At 46.3% G+C, this 18,463-nt stretch overlaps 1 protein-coding gene across 3 annotated transcripts in view; it reads right to left on the bottom strand.

Moving 5' to 3' along the window:
- CARD14 (caspase recruitment domain family member 14) overlaps nt 1–18,463 on the bottom strand; it is a 104,578-nt gene that overhangs the window by 30,676 nt on the left and 55,439 nt on the right. For all 3 annotated transcript variants that reach the window (XM_088475174.1, XM_088475189.1, XM_088475182.1), the window contains one exon: nt 2,052–2,103. In XM_088475174.1, coding sequence (XP_088331300.1) covers nt 2,052–2,103 — 52 coding nt within the window. The remainder of the gene's footprint in view (nt 1–2,051; nt 2,104–18,463) is intronic.

The following is an 18,463-nucleotide window of genomic DNA, read 5'->3' as shown; positions in this document are numbered from 1 at the left end:
CCGACAGGGGCCGGTAAGTAGTCTACCCCTCCCCCCTAACCCTCCCCTGGTGGTGCCTAAACCTAACCTTCCCCCGGTGGTGCCTAAACCAAACCCCCACTTCCCACACCATAAACCTAACCCTCCCTGGGAGGTGCCTAACCCTAACCTCCACCCAGTGGTGCCTAACCCTCCCTCTCTGCAGTCTAACTAAACCCTCCCAGGTCGGTGCCTAACTCTAACCCCCCCCAGGATTTCCATAAACCTAACCCCCCCATCCCTGACCTAATGTAACCCTGTAACCCTAACCCGCATCAGGATGCCGGCAGTCAGGATACGGACGTCGGTATCTTGATCTCTTCGGGATGGCGGCATCGGCATTCTGACGGGCAGGGCCACATCCATTCCTCTTCTCCGGGGCCGGCACCATCGCACAGCTGCGGAAGTGGGGTTGCCCAACCTCATGACCACCGGTGGGACACTTCAGCCTGCAGGTGGAACAGTGGGGCAGTGCCCAAAAAACGTGACTGTCCCGCTGAAAATTGGGATGGTTGGGAGGGGTGCTCCCTCTATGGGGTGGCGCCCCTGTTCGACCGCACTGGTCGAACATGCCTTGAGCCGGCCCTGCTGACAGGTGTCGGGATTCAGGCGTCGGTATACTGATGTCCAGCATCCTGTCCACCGCCATCCTGACTGCATCCCCAACCTTCAAGCTTATTCAACCTTTATTGTTATATCCTTAAATAATGAAATAATACAGCATGCAGAGAGTATAATACACACAATAGGGTGTAACTTTGTCAGAGTATAGTTTTAAAACCTTAACATTTAATGGGGTTTAGGTAGAATCAAATGGAAAGCATCCTTTTTTATCAAGTTTAGTAACAGCCCAGTCCTAGTCAGTATCAGCAGAGGCATCATTGGGTCTGATGACATGCGGTGCGCAGTCTGCATACCTGTCACTCGCCACAAAAAAGGGGAGTGGCCTAAATAAAGAGAGCGTGGACTCGAAAATGGGATTCCGATAACTCCGGGAGCAGCGCAGCTTTACAGGAGATGCTGGGCTGCCCCCGGAGTCTGGGTAGTCTGCACTGTCTGCTCCTCTTCTATGACAGGAGCCAGGTGCTGCAGGAGAATGTCACACTGCTGCACTCTGCTCCTGTCACTGCAGAGGAGCCGGCATTTTGGTGTTACCCCATTCGAGGCAAACACCCGGGTGCACCTTGCACCCCCTGCACCCCCCTCATGGCCCCGCCCCCTACTGTGACATCTTTACATAACACGTAGGAGGTTGGGCTGCTGATACCGGCGCTGGCGGGGGAATACAGATGGCTATCACTGGTCTGTCCATCAATAGTCATCATTGATGGCTCCAATGGTGATTACCATCGATGGTACAAAACCATCTACGGTTTGCAACCCTCGATGGCCACCATTGCTGGGGGGCATGGCAGCCACGGGCCAATCAGCATTGGAGACAGGACTTAGCGGGCTGCCGGGAGCGAGGCTAAGCTCCATGCTGTTGGTAACAAGAAAAAAAACATTGGCTCCCAGTTTGTCATCGATAGAGGAAAACCATTGGATCTCTGCCATTGATGGCGAAACCATCTGCCATCGGTAGTGGTTCTTTACACTAGATTTTTGATAGCCAGCGCTACTAAGGAACAGAAATACTGACACCGGCGCCGTGACTGGTAAGTAAAGCACTGCCCGCAGTGCAGCTCTGTAGTAGGGCTAGTGGCTGCAGGGTGCTGTTACAGGCATCCTGCATGGCACATGCAGATGTCATGGGGCAGCGACGGTGCCACCCACAGGGTCCTGCACTCTATGCAGTATAACCACTCACACCACTAGTTACGGCCCTGGATTATGTAGCCTAGCAGTTTAAAGAATTGTATCACTGACTGGTAGAGACAACCGATTACAGATATATTGGCTGGAGAAATGGAAATGAGACAATTAGTAATGTGTTTGGATATTGCATAAAAGTGTGTAAATCATTTTACCCAGCGCTCTTCACTTTTGTTTGTTAGGAACAAAAGAAAAGAAAGGGGAATTTGTAGCTTACTGACCTTACAAGACCACTTAGATCATTTATATCCATATGTGAAAACAACTGGAGATCTGAAACACAAATTATTTAGTTACCGTTTTAAAGAATTAAAACAAGGCATTAGTAGTAGTAAAACAAGAATGGGCATTAACATACAGACAAGTAAGACGACCTTGCTGGCAAACTTAAAATTTATAGAGAAATACGTATTTGATACATGAGGTTAAGTGCCACATACATTATTGCATATTGGATAGGTCAGGTGTCCGTGGGAATACATGATTAGTAGGGCTATATAATCCAGTTATGGGGTTAGAGCAGTGTTTCTCAACCATGGTCCTCAGGACCCCAACAGGTAACATATTCCAGCCCACCCAGCAGGGGCACAGTTGTATTACCAACAATCACATTATAAAGATCCACAGGTGACCTGGCAAAGGGGTTCTGAGGACTGAGTTTAAGAATTACAGGGTTAGAGGATTTGAATATAGAACTGTGTGCAGGGGCAGAACTATGGGAGACAATGGAGGTGCCTGCCGCCAGGCTCCAGCTCTGAAGGGGCATCTCCTCCATTGTCCACAACATATTCACCCCACCAGCGCCAGTTCTATGATTGCGCATGGTACGCGGCCGCGTTGGGCGCCACACAGTGAAGGGCGCCGCGGCCATGCTGATTTATTAATTCACTAACTGAGCCAGCAGCGGAGAGGCTGACCGTGGGCAGACTGTCACTGTGACACAGCTGCCCCACGGTTCTAATGGGCAGCAGGTTTGATGCCTTGTATGCGGCGACGTCACGCCGCAAGGGTCGCAGGTCGCAGGCATATCACGCTAGGGTGTGAGTGCTGAAGGCAGGGATGGCAGCGCACATCTTTCTTTAAGCATTACTGTTCTGTGGGCTGTAGCGGCAGAACCGCCCACCTGGGCCTCCAGACGCCACCACCGGGATTCGGGGAGGGTATCTAACCTCACATCCCTCTTGGCTCAGGACTGCCTGGTTGGTAAGTTCATATAAAACTGTAGGCGAGTCTGTGACAGACTGACATTGACAGTGTGTGTCGTACTCCCTGAAAACTCTCATCAAGTGACGATTTGCTAGCCTGGCCCTGGGGGCAGGGCTTAAACCTGCATATGTTGTTGATTTATAGATCATATATCTATAATATATATATATATGTTTCACCAAAAATAAATTGACCCATAGGCTATTATATCATGTCATAAAGCTATATCTATTGATAGGGCTTAAACATGGTAGTTGTGTGGTTGTATAGATATAGCTATAGGCTAGCTATATCTATAAAATCACACTATTAGAATGTTTAAGCCCTATAGATAGATATAGCTATATGATAGGCTAGATGCATATTTGTTTATTTGAGGATATTTAACAGAGATATATCTACATCTGTAAAAAGGTATAGTTGTAGTGAGGCCATGCACCATACATGCCAACCCTCCCGGTTTTCGCGGGAGGCTCCCGATTTTTCGGGTAACCCCCCGCACCCCCGGAAGGGTAGGCACTCCTCCCACATTCTGCCCACTTCCTAGTGAAGTGGGCAGAATGAGGAGAATACCCGCGGCGATCGCGGGTCTCCGTGAAGGGGGCGGGGCTTAAGAAGTGATTCTGAATGAATCACAGCATTTGGCCCCTCCCCCTATGTAAATTTCACCCAATCGCGGCAGTTTTGCCGTGAGGGGGCGGGGCTTAATGACACGATTCGTTAGGCCCCACCCCCATCGGCCCCCTGCTGCGTCTCTTACCCGGGCTTCTCCCGGGAAGAGATTCTGAAAGGTAGGCAAGTATGCCATGCACCATCTGGGATATTACAAACAAAAATATTATATATATTATATATATATATATAATATATATATATCTATCACACATTCATGTATGGGAGTGTATATGTCATTACACTGGTATGGCGAAGTGGCAAACTCAGCTGCCCTTACTGCACATGCAGGCAACACTTGGCTGCCATGGAGAGTCCTTTTGGCTATGTTAATTGTAGCCATAAAAGAGTTTCTATCACTTTAATAAGCGTTGTTAGATGTTCTTTGTTACCTACATATATTTATGATGAACCCCATAATGCCTACAGGAATAAATATGTTTATGCAACATAAAGACATCCAATAGATATAGCTTTATCTACAGCAGGCAGCTGTACAGCTATATATGTAGATATACAGTAGCCTATAGCTATATATACAGCAATATACACATTTATATCTACCGCTATATATCCATCTACAGATATATCCAGGACCAGATTAACATATATACAAATACACACACAAACTGAATGTATATCGCAAGTATATTTACCTATGGCAAACAAAGTGACCTTGATATTTGGAGTGGCCATGTCCATTTTGAGATATATATTTATGGTGTGTGTGTGTGTGTGTGTATATATATATATATATATATATATATATATATATATCAGGGGTGTGCACCGGCCACTTTTCGTGTTTTGGATCTGGATCTTTCTTCGTGTTTCGGATCTGGATTGGTTTTGCCAAAACCACCCTTCCGTGTTTTGGGTTCTGGGTTTTGTGTTTTGGATCTGTATTTTTTGAAAAAAAGCATAAAAACAGCTAAAATCACAGAATTTGTAGGTTTTTCTGCTCCTATGCTATTATTAACCTCAATAACCTTAATTTCCACTCATTTCCAGTCTATTCTGAACACCTCACACCTCACAATAGTGTTTTTATGTCCAAAAGGTTGCACCGAGGTAGCTGGATGACTATGCTAAGCGACACGAGTGCTCGGCACAAACACGTGACCCATCTAGGAGTGACACTGCAGTGGCAGACAGGATGGCAGTTTGAAAAACTAGGCCCCAAACTGTACATAATGCAAAGAAAAAAAAGAGGTGCAAGATGGAATTGTCCTTGGGCCCTCCCACCCACCCTTATGTTGTATAAATAGGACATGCACACTTTAACAAACCAATCATTTCAGCGCCAGGGTCTGCCACACAACTGTGGCTGAAATGATTGGTTCGTTTGGGCCCCCACAAAACAAGCTGGCAATTAATCTGTCCCTGCACAAACTGGCTCTACGGAGGCAAGATGTCATCCTCATCCACCGATTCCTCACCCTCTTCAGTGTGTACATCCTCATCCTCACAGAGTATTAATTCGTCCCCGCTGGAACCACAGGTCCCTCTGTACGTTCTGGAGGCTGGTCTCCCTGGAAGAGTTGATAATTCATTTTATGAACATCATCTTCTCCACATTTTGTGGAAGCAACCTCCTACGCCTTTCGCTGACAAGGTTCCCAGCTGCACTAAACACTCTTTCGGAGTACACACTGGAGGGGGGGCAACTCAGGTAAAATAGAGCCAGTTTGTACAGGGACCTCCAAATTGCTTCTTTTTCCTGCCAGTACAGGTACGGACTGTCTGACATGCCTACTTGGATGCTGTCACCGATGTAATCCTTTAACAGACAGACGCACGCTTGTCGCTGCTGCTTTGAGGATGCAAGTGCGGCTACAGCCCACACAATTCACAAAGACAGAAAAAAGAAGAAGAATATTTTTATTGTTTGTGTAGCACACTTTGAGGGTGTCACCACCCTTTAAAAGACAGGCGCACGCTTGTTGCTGCTGCTTTGAGGATGCAGGTGGAATCTAGACGGGATTGGAACCGGGGACACACTACCTCCATCAATTGTCTAAATCCCACTGCACTAATGTCGGAAACCGGACGCACGTCTAACACCAACATAGCAGTCAAGGCCTCAGTTATACGTTTTGCTTCAGGATGACTGCTGTCGTACTTCATCCTCATCGCTAGGGACTGTTGGAGGGTCAATTGTTTAGTAAAAGTAGTGATGTTCCTACTTCCTCTCTGGGATGATGAACAACTCCCAGCAGCAGCAGCAATAGCACTAGGAGGAAGTGGTTCTTGATCTTTCCCTACTTTATTTTTATCGGAGAAAGTTTGGTCCTCCATTTATGTTATATTGATATATACGTGCGGCTAAAGCGCACACAAACACAGAAAATATTTTTTTATTTTTGCTGGAGAGTAGTGCACTTTGTGGGTTACACCACCCTTTAAGAAATGAGCCAGCCGACTCTTTACTTATGGGACACAGGCGCACGCTTGGCGCTGCTCCTTTGTTGATGCACGTGCAGCCACAGTGCACACAAGTCACAAACACAGAAAATATATATTTTTTTGGTTTGGAGTGTACTTTGGGGGTTACAGTACCCTTTAACGGTCAAGTCAGCCGGCCCTTTACTTATGACACAGGCGCACGCTTGGCACTACTTTGTTGATGCACGTGCGGCTACTGCGCACACAATTCACAAACAGAAAATATTTTTTTTTTGGTTTGGAGTGTACTTTGGGGGTTACAGCACCCTTTAACGGTCAAGCCAGCCGGCCCTTTACTTATGACACAGGCGCACGCTTGGCACTACTTTGTTGATGCACGTGCGGCTACTGCGCACACAATTCACAAACACAGAAAATATTTTTTTTTTTGGTTTGGAGTGTACTTTGGGGGTTACAGCACCCTTTAACGGTCAAGCCAGCCGGCCCTTTACTTATGACACAGGCACACGCTTGGCACTACTTTGTTGATGCACGTGCGGCTACTGCGCACACAATTCACAAACACAGAAAATATATTATTTTTTTAGCACTTGGGGGGAGCACCCCTGATGGACAGAGCACCCCCTGGACAACACTACAGCACCCCTTTAGGACTGGGACACTGCACAGGACTTTGGAGTGGACACAGCCCCTATGGAGAACTGACTGCACAACACAGTCCAGCCAGCCCCTATGGACTTTGAAGTAGTGGACACAGCCCCTATTAACAACAGCAGCACAGCACAACACAGCCAGCCCCTATGGACTTTGAAGTAGTGGACAACAGCAGCACTACACTACACAGCCCAGCCAGCCCTAACTCCCACCCTCCCTCTTCATTGTCCACAGCCGAGTGAGAAAATGGCGCCGACGCGGGTACCTTATATAGGATCCAAAACCCGCGAGACTCGGAAGGCGGGATGATGACGTTTTGCCTCGATTTCAGATCCGAGTCAGGCGGGAAAAGTCGAGCCTGACTCGGATCGGACTCGGATCGGGGGGGCTCGGATTTCAGAAATCCGAACCCGCTCACCCCTAATATATATATATATATATATATATATATATATATATTAGGGGTGTGCACCGGACACTTTTCGTGTTTTGTGTTTTGGTTTTGGATCTGGATCTTTCTTCGTGTTTTGGATCTGGATTGGTTTTGCCAAAACCACCCTTCCGTGTTTTGGGTTCTGGGTTTTGTGTTTTGGATCTGGATTTTTTCTTAAAAAATAAAAAAAACCCGCTAAAATCACATAATTGGGCCTTTTTTTGTTCCTACGCTATTAATAACCCCAATAACATTAATTTCCACTCATTTCCACTCTATTCTGAACACCTCACACCTCACAATATTGTTTTTAGGCCAAAAGGTTGTACCGAGGAAGCTGGATGACTATGCTAAGCGACACAAGGGGGCGGCACAAACACGTGGCCCATCTAGGAGTGGCACTGCAGTGGCAGACAGGAAGCCAATCAGCGTTATGGTGCCCATTTGCATGTAGCACGAACCCGGGAGATCCGTGCTACATGCATCTGTGTGATTGGCACAGAGCAATGACAGGTCCGTGAGACCCGTCTGTGCTGCTGTGGTAAAAAAAAAAAAAAAAACCTGTGTAAAAAAAGAAAAAAATGGCGTGCACCCCCCCAAAAAAGAGCAACCAGCCCCGGGCATTAGTAACCCAGTGCTGGGTGTGCTTAAATACAGGGGACAAACGACGTAGGGGTCCCCTGTACTTAAGCACAACCAGCACCGGGCTAGTCAGAACCAGCGCTGGTTGCCAAAATACGGGGGACAAACGACGTAGGGGTCCCCTGTATTCTGCGCAACCAGCTCTGGGCTCTGATCCGGTCCTGGTTCTGGAAATATAGGGGACAAAAAATGAGTAGGGTTCCCCTGTATGTTCCAGAACCAGCACTGGACTTTTTCTAGCGGGGGGCTGATGCCACAGCCAGGGGAGCCCTTTCACCGGGCCCCCCAGCCGCAGCATCAACCCTGACCGCTAGTCAGCCCAGGCCGGGGATCCCTGGAGAGCTGGGGACCCCCCCAATAAAGGGGTCACCCTCTCCAGGGCACCCCAGGCCCAGGCTGATAGCCCGGGGCTATCCCCGCCACCCCTGGTGGCGGTGGGTGGCGGGTTGATTGTGTGGTGTGGTGTAAATAAAGAATATCAAACATTGTCTTTACAAGTAGAACTGCAAGTCCCAGCTAGCCTGCCCCGCATGCTGGTACTTGGAGAACCACAAGTACCAGCATGCAGGGCATTAAGGGCCCACTAGTACCTGTAGTTCACCTGTAAAAAAAATGTTTAAAAAAACACAGGACACACACACCGTGACAGTATAAGTTTATTAAACATACATACACACACACACACACACGTACACATACTCACCTATGTAACCTGTAGCATCGGTCCACTTGTCCGGTAAAGTATCCCTAGGGGACCTGTGAAAAAAAACATACTCACCATCTCCTATGCGAGGTTCTGTCCTCTTCGTTCCAAAGTAGGCATCCCCGGACTTGGCAAAAAAAACAAACGAAAACGCGATCCACGAACTTAGTACCGTTCTATAGAACGGTACTTCCCGAATGAGAGCTTAGCGGCGGGGTATCACCATGGAAACCCCGCTGCTAAGCGTTCATTGGCTGACAGAGGTCATCTCCCGTCTCTCAGCCAATGAACGGCTCCCTCCATTGTAGTCAATGGTGGGAACCGCAGGGTAAACTTTAATAACCTTGCGGCTCCCAGCATTGACTACAATGGAGGGAGCCGTTCATTGGCTGAGAGAGACGGGAGATGGCCTCTCTCAGCCAATGAACGCTTAGCAGCGGGGTTTCCATGGTGATACCCCGCCGCTAAGCTCTCATTCGGGAAGTACCGTTCTATAGAACGGTACTAAGTTCGTGGATCGCGTTTTCGTTTTTTTTTTTTGCCAAGTCCGGGGATGCCTACTTTGGAACGAAGAGGACAGAACCTCGCATAGGAGATGGTGAGTATGTTTTTTTTCACAGGTCCCCTATGGATACTTTACCGGACAAGTGGACCGATGCTACAGGTTACATAGGTGAGTATGTGTACATGTGTGTGTGTGTGTGTGTGTGTATGTATGTTTAATAAACTTATACTGTCACGGTGTGTGTGTCCTGTGTTTTTTTTAAACTTTTTTACAGGTGAACTACAGGTACTAGTGGGCCCTTAATGCCCTGCATGCTGGTACTTGTGGTTCTCCAAGTACCAGCATGCGGGGCAGGCTTGCTGGGACTTGCAGTTCTACTTGTAAAGACAATGTTTGATATTCTTTATTTACACCACACCACACAATCAACCCGCCACCCACCACCACCAGGGGTGGCGGGGATAGCCCCGGGCTATCAGCCTGGGCCTGGGGTGCCCTGGAGAGGGTGACCCCTTTATTGGGGGGGTCCCCAGCTCTCCAGGGATCCCCGGCCTGGGCTGACTAGCGGTCAGGGCTGATGCTGCGGCTGGGGGGCCCGGTGAAAGGGCTCCCCTGGCTGTGGCATCAGCCCCCCGCTAGAAAAAGTCCAGTGCTGGTTCTGGAACATACAGGGGAACCCTACTCATTTTTTTCCCCTGTATTTCCAGAACCAGGACCGGATCAGAGCCCAGAGCTGGTTGCGCAGAATACGGGGGACCCCTACGTCGTTTGTCCCCCGTATTTTGGCAACCAGCTCTGGTTCTGACTAGCCCGGTGCTGGTTGTGTTTAAGTACAGGGGACCCCTATGTCGTTTGTCCCCTGTATTTAAGCACACCCAGCACTGGGTCACTAATGCCCGGGGCTGGTTGCTCTTTTTTTGGGGGGGAGGACGCCATTTTTTTCTCTTTTTACACAGGTTTTTTTTTTTTTATTTACCACAGCAGCACAGACGGGTCTCACGGACCCGTTAGTGCTCTGTGTCAATGACACAGATGCAAGTAGCACGGATCTCCTGGTCCGTGCGTGCATCTGTGTCATTGAAATACACAGCAGCACAGACGGGTCTCACTGACCCATCTGTGCTCTGTGTCACTGTCAATCACACAGATGCATGTAGCACGGATCTCACGAGTCCGTGCTACATGCAAATGAGCACCATAATGCTGATTGGCTGAGAGCCGTGACAGACGGCTCTGTCAGCCAATCAGCACTTTGCCCATTAAAGGCAAAGGCATTTTTTTTTAAATGGCCGCTCGAGGCAAAACCTCGAGATCCGACAGCAGATCTCGAGGTTTTGCCTCGGGAGAGGGATCCGGGGCAGACAGGGAGATCCGAGCTTGGGCTCGGATCGCCCCGGATCCCCGAAGTTCGGGTGGGTTCGGTTCTCAGGGAACCGAACCCGCTCATCCCTAATATATATATATATATATATATATATACACACACACACAGTCCGGCACTCTCAATTTATAATGTTCAAAATACTGGTGTGTTTTTAGGGAAATTCATATAGAGGTTCCCATAGATAATAGTCTAGCTTCTTCAAGAAAGAAGAAAAAGCACTCTCCAGATTTTCAGCAAGATTATTCAGTATTTAATGATTAAACCAACATAATTTGCCAACGTTTTGGTCCAATATGGACCTTTATCAAGGCACAATAGCTTCTAAACATCAATGGTTCACTAAAAGGGAGTACATATAAACAACGTAAGCATTCATAGTCTGACAGGTCCTTTAAAACACATAAGTTCAAAAATGTTTTAATCCATGATCAATGTGTATGTGATATAGGACGGGGTGTGCCTCATATAACAGTAACATGATATCCAATAGAAAACCACACTGCAAGAGACTATTCACAGCGGTAGAAAAAAACAAAATCTTTATGCAGCAACTAGTATTGAGAATACAAGGGTCCAATGTGCGCCCCAATGTAGATTATAATAATAGCAACCAGGTGGAGGGACAATTTCAGAAAAGTAGTCATGTATCACACAGCATATACATAAAGGCCAAGTACATGGGGGTATGTGCAGTACAATGCCCTGGTGTATATATTACACCAGTATGCATAAGGAGGCTGTGGGAGCCTGGAGGATGAAAAAAAAGATGTCTTACCTCAGCGTTGGTCTGTCAGAGAATGTGCTGGAGCATAGTCTGAGCTCAGGGTTTAAAAACCCTGCGACCGGAAGTGCGTCACCTCCGCTGAAAAAAACGGAAGTGCGCGATCGCGATGTAGTATGTTCTATTGAATACCATTAAAGCTAAAAAGACTGAGAATGCACATCCATAAGCATGTAGCCTATTGAATAGTGCTTAGGGGAAAGTCTCAGTCCTGATTGCCACAGCCACAGGTAAGTCATGGTAGGAAGTGGGGCAGTATGACAGTAGCTGGTGGCCATCTTGTGTGTGGCTCAAGATATATATAATAATAGCTGTCAGTGAGCCTTGGCAGGACTTGAAGTGATGGGCAATTATTGGTGCTACTGAAACTCATAAAAGGCTGAGCTGGTGTTATTAGGGATATATTGCCATAAATGCATATTATACATATCCAACCATTAAAATGTGATAGGGCATACCCACATATATAAACGCATATGTATGTACACACACATACCCGCGCATACATATACAAGGTCAATTTACAAACATTAGAGTAAAGGGTTATTTAGTGTGTAGTAGGACCTGGGACTAGAGGACCTGGGAGTACAATGCAAGTATATAGATCAACATCTCAAAAAACAATTAGCATTAGGTGAACAGTACAGACAAATGCAATGTTAAATATAATATTTGATACCGTGTTATATAGATAGTCATTTTTCAAAGAAAGATACCCAATGGGCAATTCTCGTTAAGTCCCCGTGGTGCCACAGTATCAAGTCTGTAGATCCACCGACTTTCACATTTTTAAGTAGAGCCAGTCTATCACCTCCTCGTTCTGGAGGCGGTATCCAGTCGATAAGTTTGCATTTGGGGGTTGCTACCTGATGTCCCATCTGTAAAAAGTGTCGTACTCCCTGAAAACTGTCAAGTGACGATTTGCTAGCCTGACCCCGGGGCAGGGTTTAAACCTGCATATGTTGTTGATTTATAGATATATATACATATAAATTTCACCAAAAATAAATTGACCCACAGGCTATCATATCATGTCATAAAGCTATATCTATTGATAGGGCTTAAACATGGTAGTTGTGTGGATGTATAGATATAGCTATAGGCTAGCTATATCTATAAAATCACACTATTAGAATGTTTAAGCCCTATAGATAGATATAGCTATATGATAGGCTAGATGCATATTTGTTTATTTGAGGATATTTAACAGATATCTACATCTGTAAAAAGGTATAGTTGTAGTGAGGCCATGCACCATCTGAGATATTACAAAAATGTTAGATATATATTATATATATCTATCACACATTCATGTATGGGAGTGTATATGTCATTACACTGGTATGGCGAAGTGGCAAACTCAGCTGCCCTTACTGCACATGCAGGCAACACTTGGCTGCCATGGAGAGTCCTTTTGGCTATGTTAATTGTGGCCATAAAAGAGTTTCTATCACTTTAATAAGCGTTGTTAGATGTTCTTTGTTACCTACTGCACATATATTTATGGTGAACCCCATAATGCCTACAGGAATAAATATGTTTATGCAACATAAAGACATCCAATAGAGATAGCTTTATCTACAGCAGGCAGCTGTACAGCTATATATGTAGATATAAAGTAGCCTATAGCTATATATGCAGCAATATACACATTTATATCTACCGCTATATATCCATCTACAGATATATCCAGGACCAGATTAACATACATATACATATATATATATATATATATATATATATACACACACACAAATACACACACAAACTGAGTGTATATCGCAAGTATATTTACCTATGGCAAACAAAGTGACCTGGATATTTGGAGTGGCCATGTCCATTTTGAGATATATATTTATGGTTTCATGTGTGTGTATATATATATATATTCAAATTTGATTGGCAGAGAGGGGCAGTGGGCCACCTAGCTGTCAGTTCTCTAGTTCAGCTCAAATATTCTAAAATTCTGCTACAATAGTTGCACAGATGTGCTCCACATGCGGAATTCTGCGAACGAGCCATAGAGGAACTGAGTATAATGGTGCCTTTGGGCGTCTGACTCCGCTCTTCTCTGTGTTGCACCATTGGCTCTGGTTTGACCAGATACTGTGTCGCAGATAACGTCATCTCACAAGACTCAGACTTTTAGGGACATTACTGGGGGGCACTGCATAAGGGGCATTACTAGGGGTACTGCATAAGGGGCACTACTGGGATCTCTGCATAAGGAGCATTACTGGGGGTACTGCATAAGGGGCACTACTGGGGGCTCTGCATAAGGGGCATTACTGGGGGTACTGCATAAGGGGCACTACTGGGGGCTCTGCATAAGGGGCACTACTGGGGACATTACTGTGGTTACTATTAGGGACATTTCTGGGGGCTCTACATAATGGGCACTACTAAGGACATTACTGGGGGCTCTGCATAAGGGGCACTACTAGGTGAAGTACTGGGGGCTCTGCATAAGGGGCATTACTGGGGGCACTGCATAAGGTGCACTTCTAGCGGCATTACTGGGCGCTCTGCATAAGGGGCATTACTGGGGGCTCTGAATAAGGGACATTACTGGGGGCACAAAAGAAAGGGCATTACTGGGGGCTCTACATAAGGTGCACTTCTAGGAGCATTACTGGGGGCTTTGCATAAATGGAACTTCTAGGGACATTACTGGGGGCACAACCTAAGGGGCATTACTAGGGCACAGCATAAGGGGCACAAATTGAGGGGGCATTGCATAAGGGGCTCTAATACAGGGGAGAATTGCATAAGGGGCACTACTACAGGGGGCAATGCATTGGTTTTTATTCATAACAAACCTTTCAAAATTGCATATTAGACTTTTTTTTTTTATTATTTAGGCCCACACACTCTAATGGTGCCCACACACATACCGATGTCCTCACGATACGATTTTATGGCCAATTTCCTCATGAACTTTCACGGGAGCTCCCTTGCCGTCGTGATCACGATTTGGAGTTAAAAATGTCCAATCTGACTAAAGATCCATCTTGCAGCCAATGCATTGTATCCCAGATTGGCTAATCTGCCCTACAGCATGGCAGATCAGAAGATGCGATGTACGACGAGCGGGGACGCGCATCGGCATCGTGCTCGTGAGTATAAACTCACGATTTGTACCTTTTTTACCCGATTCGTCGTCACAATTCATAGAAATCGGCCAAACCGTGTAAAATGTCGCTATGTGTGTGGGCACCTTTAAGGTGCCCACACACATAACGATGTCCTCACGATACGATTTTATGGCCAATTTCCTCATGAACTTTCACGGGAGCTCCCTTGCCGTCGTGATCACGATTTGGAGTTAAAAATGTCCAATCTGACTAAAGATCCATCTTGCAGCCAATGCATTGTATCCCAGATTGGCTAATCTGCCCTGCTGCACGGCAGATCAGAAGATGCGATATACGACGAGCGGGGACGCGCATCGGCATTGTGCTCGTGAGTATAAACTCACGATTTGTACTTTTTTTACCCAATTCGTCGTCACGATTCATCGAAATCGGCCAAATCGTGTAAAATGTCGCTATGTGTGTGGGCACCTTTAGACCTTGAATATTCGGCCTGGTTGATATTTTGAGTTTGACATGTCTGGTTTAAGGGGATTTGATGTCACACTTTGTGTATGAAGGGGGAGGGTATGCTGTCACTCATTGTGTGTGTATTGTGGTGTATAGGGGAGGGGTGCTGTCACAATTTGTGACTGTAAAGGGGCGATGCAGACGCATTTTGTAAAGGGGTGGGCATGCTGTCACAGTACACATTGTGTGCACCCAGCTGCTATATACACTTGCCCCCTCCCTACCCCCAGTGCTGGCCAGCTGCTATCCTGCCCCCTCTCACTACCCCAGCACTGCCCCTAACACCCTCTTGCCCCCACCTGTCCATTAAATTATTACTTTTGGTAATTTTGAAAAGAGGGGCTACATATTAAACAGCTGTATTTCCTTAACCCTTCCATTATTTTGGATTTGAATACCCTCAATTTAAAGTGGATAGTATGCACTGTAGAACCAAGGGGTCATTCAGACCCGCTCACGAGCGCAGGACGCTCGCAAGCGGGTCGATGTTCCCCCACTGCGCATGCGCACAATAGAGGGAGCTCAGTCGTGCGCATGCGCGAGACCCGGCGAGCGACGGGATCTCCATCGCTCCGGGTCTCGCACCAAAGGGGGCGTGCTGTCGATGTTGATTGACAGCACGCCCCCTTTGGTGGGCGTGCCGGGGGCGTGCCTGCCAGACGGAGGCGTTCCCATGGGAACGCCTACCGTCTGAAGCCGGCCCCACTGACATCACTAGTGATGTCAGTGGGAGTGATTTTGGCTCTGATAGAGCCAAAATCACTCCTGGGCTTGCGGCAGCGAGACCCTACCGCAGGGTCTCTGTCGCAAGCCCAATGGTCGCGATGGTCAAGACCATCGCGACCATCATCATGGACGCTCGCTATAGCTGTGGGTGGTCACCCACAGCTATGCGAGCGGCCAGGAGGCCGCTCCATTTTCATGGAGGAGGGCCCTGATTCAGAGCGAGTGCTCTGGTCAGAGCATTCGGCTCTGAATCAGGCCCCATATTCCTTATATAATTGTCACTTGAATTTATTTTGGAAAACAGCTAAAATAAGAAAATTAGTCAATGTCCAAATATATATGGACCTAACTGTATTTAAGCATTTAGAGCAATCTGCCTGCTTACAGAGTTTAAAGTCATTCAATATTTTTATTTGAAGTAATGCATTTTTGGTACTTTATAAATGCCACAGTGTTTAGTATATATTTCACTGAAAAATGTAATCATAATAAAGTTGGAAGGTTTGTGATACCTCTGGTGCCTGGCTAGGAATACAACAGTTCTTCAGAATTGCTAGGATTGTTTTGTTCTGTGTTCTAATGCTGGTTGTTATCCGCTACAGTAGTTATGAGAATACCTTCTGTTTTTAAATGCCTTTTAATGCATTACTTGTATATGACATGTGCTATTTCGATTTTATTTAACTTTAAACAAAATCTACACATTTCCATATTGTTATGAGTGTTCATGATATTTTTTTTGTATACAAAACTGGTCTTTTGATCTAAATATTCACCTTGTGTATTGTCACATTATTATCCTGAACCTGGGGAATAACTGGGGCCTATATCCACTACTCACATCGTTTGTAGCTATGTGTTACACAGCTGAATGTAGTGCCAGACCCTACATCATTTATCCTCACCTCTTGGCTCATTTACTTGAAGTTACATTTTCTCAGCTTTACCTGTCTGCCACCCATAATGCCTAAAGCTACATCTGTCCTTATTGAAAATCTTCTGAAAACGAAAACCATAAATTGGTTTCTATTTCATATAGATCTAGATTACATACTATACAATTAATATCAGGTGTGCCTGGAGTACTGGACCAATATTTAAGCTAAATTTAAATCGCACAATCAAACATGTAAGTGGCGCCAAAATCTATATTCGCTTACCAAACAATTTAGGCATGGGCCGGCCCTGCACCCCACTTAGGGCTGTAACTATGTACCTGGAATGTACCATCATGGCCGCCCAATACATGGCACCCCTTCCTGGCACCTGAGAAGCCACCATACACCTGTAGTTTTGTAGTTCCAATATAAAGTTAAACAAAATATAATGCTTGTTCAAACATGGCATAGAATATGTGATTCAATGGAAGGTTATAGGTCTGTGACTGGATTTTTGCATGTGCTCACCTCTGAATAGCCTGCAATTAGGTCTACACGCACACAGCAAGCTTATACAAAGTTAGGGATAGCCATTGACCATCGATAGTTAACAAACATTGATGGTTTACTACTGATGGCTGATGCTTTTGCCATCGATGGCAGAGAGCCAGTGGTTCTCATCGATGGTAAAGTGGAACGCAACATGGTGCTTAGCCCTGCCGCTTGGTGGCCCATTAAGCCCCGCCTCACTTTTTTGATTGGCTCACAGGCTGCCATGCATCTGGCAGCGGTGGCCATTGAGTGGTGCAAACCACTGATGATTCACCATAGATGGTTTTTGCACCATCGATGGTTATCACCAATGGTGCTATCGATGGTGGCCATCGATGGAAAGCCACAAATTGCCATCCCTTAGCACCATAGCGCGTTTATCACACAAGTCTCCTCGCACGGAGTCAAGTGAGCGGCCAGACCAGCCTGAGACCCAGGGGCCGCGTTACCTCGTTGGATCGCGGGTATCCCGGAAGTCTCGTGGTGGGTCGGCGGCCAGCTGCATCCCACAGCGTGTGTCTCCAGACACACGCTGCAACCTAGAGGCACAACAGACAGAAGACGGCAAGGAGAAGAAGACCGGAGCGCACCACTCTCCTGGAGGAGAGTAAAGAAAGTTAATGAGGGTAAGTTGTGCACCTGGGGGATACGGGACGCCGCCCCACCAGACACAGCGACAAACACCCTAACTTTTTTATTAAGACTATTGAGACTTATTCTATGCTACAACAAAGACTTAAACCCTTCCTTTTTTACCCATACTATCAACCAACACCACAATTCTGTTCAACCAATACCCAACTTGAACCCCCACCAGCCTTTACTCCCACCTGCCACCCCTGCCAACACAAGTCCCCAGCTATTTCAACAACGCTAATATCCTACAACGGTCATCGATTTACAGGAGCACTGTGACTTCATCCACTCGTTTTTATATAAATAAATACATTTCTTTGTAATTCCACACGGTGCTATCTGATTATTAGAGCAACAGATACACCCATCACTAGCACAGACCATCTACTATACCTTGATCATTTGTAGTATTAGTAGAATATACTCTTAAATGGTGATCAAAAGATATTATGGCTCATGTCAAGTTGAATTCAATTTACTCCATAAAGTGGAAAATTGTGTTTAAAAAACACAATTAGCATAATATTCAGAGCATATATTATGCTTTCAGTGTATTTTTTACTGTGTATTACAGTGGGGTTTCCCCATGGTATGACTTAGATTGTGGGAAAACCCCACTGTATACACTGAAGTGTGAGCGGAGTTTCCGTGGTTTTTTTGTTTACTTAATTTCCCCTTGGTGCACTGTAGGTCACAGCATGCCCTGCTTGTAGTACTACAAACCCTGGTATGCCAGCAATTTAAAGGCAGCTTGCTGGGACCTGTAGTACACAAGGAAAAAATTATGCCGCCGACTATCTGACGGAGGTCGGAGCTTGTCAGCAGGGGTTGGCTGGCAACTTTTAGCCTGGGG

This window comes from Taudactylus pleione, unplaced genomic scaffold, assembly GCF_031769625.1.
Source record: "Taudactylus pleione unplaced genomic scaffold, aTauple2 ptg000016l, whole genome shotgun sequence".
In the NCBI taxonomy this organism is placed as follows: domain Eukaryota; kingdom Metazoa; phylum Chordata; class Amphibia; order Anura; family Myobatrachidae; genus Taudactylus; species Taudactylus pleione.
This window is presented reverse-complemented; position numbering and strand designations above follow the sequence as displayed.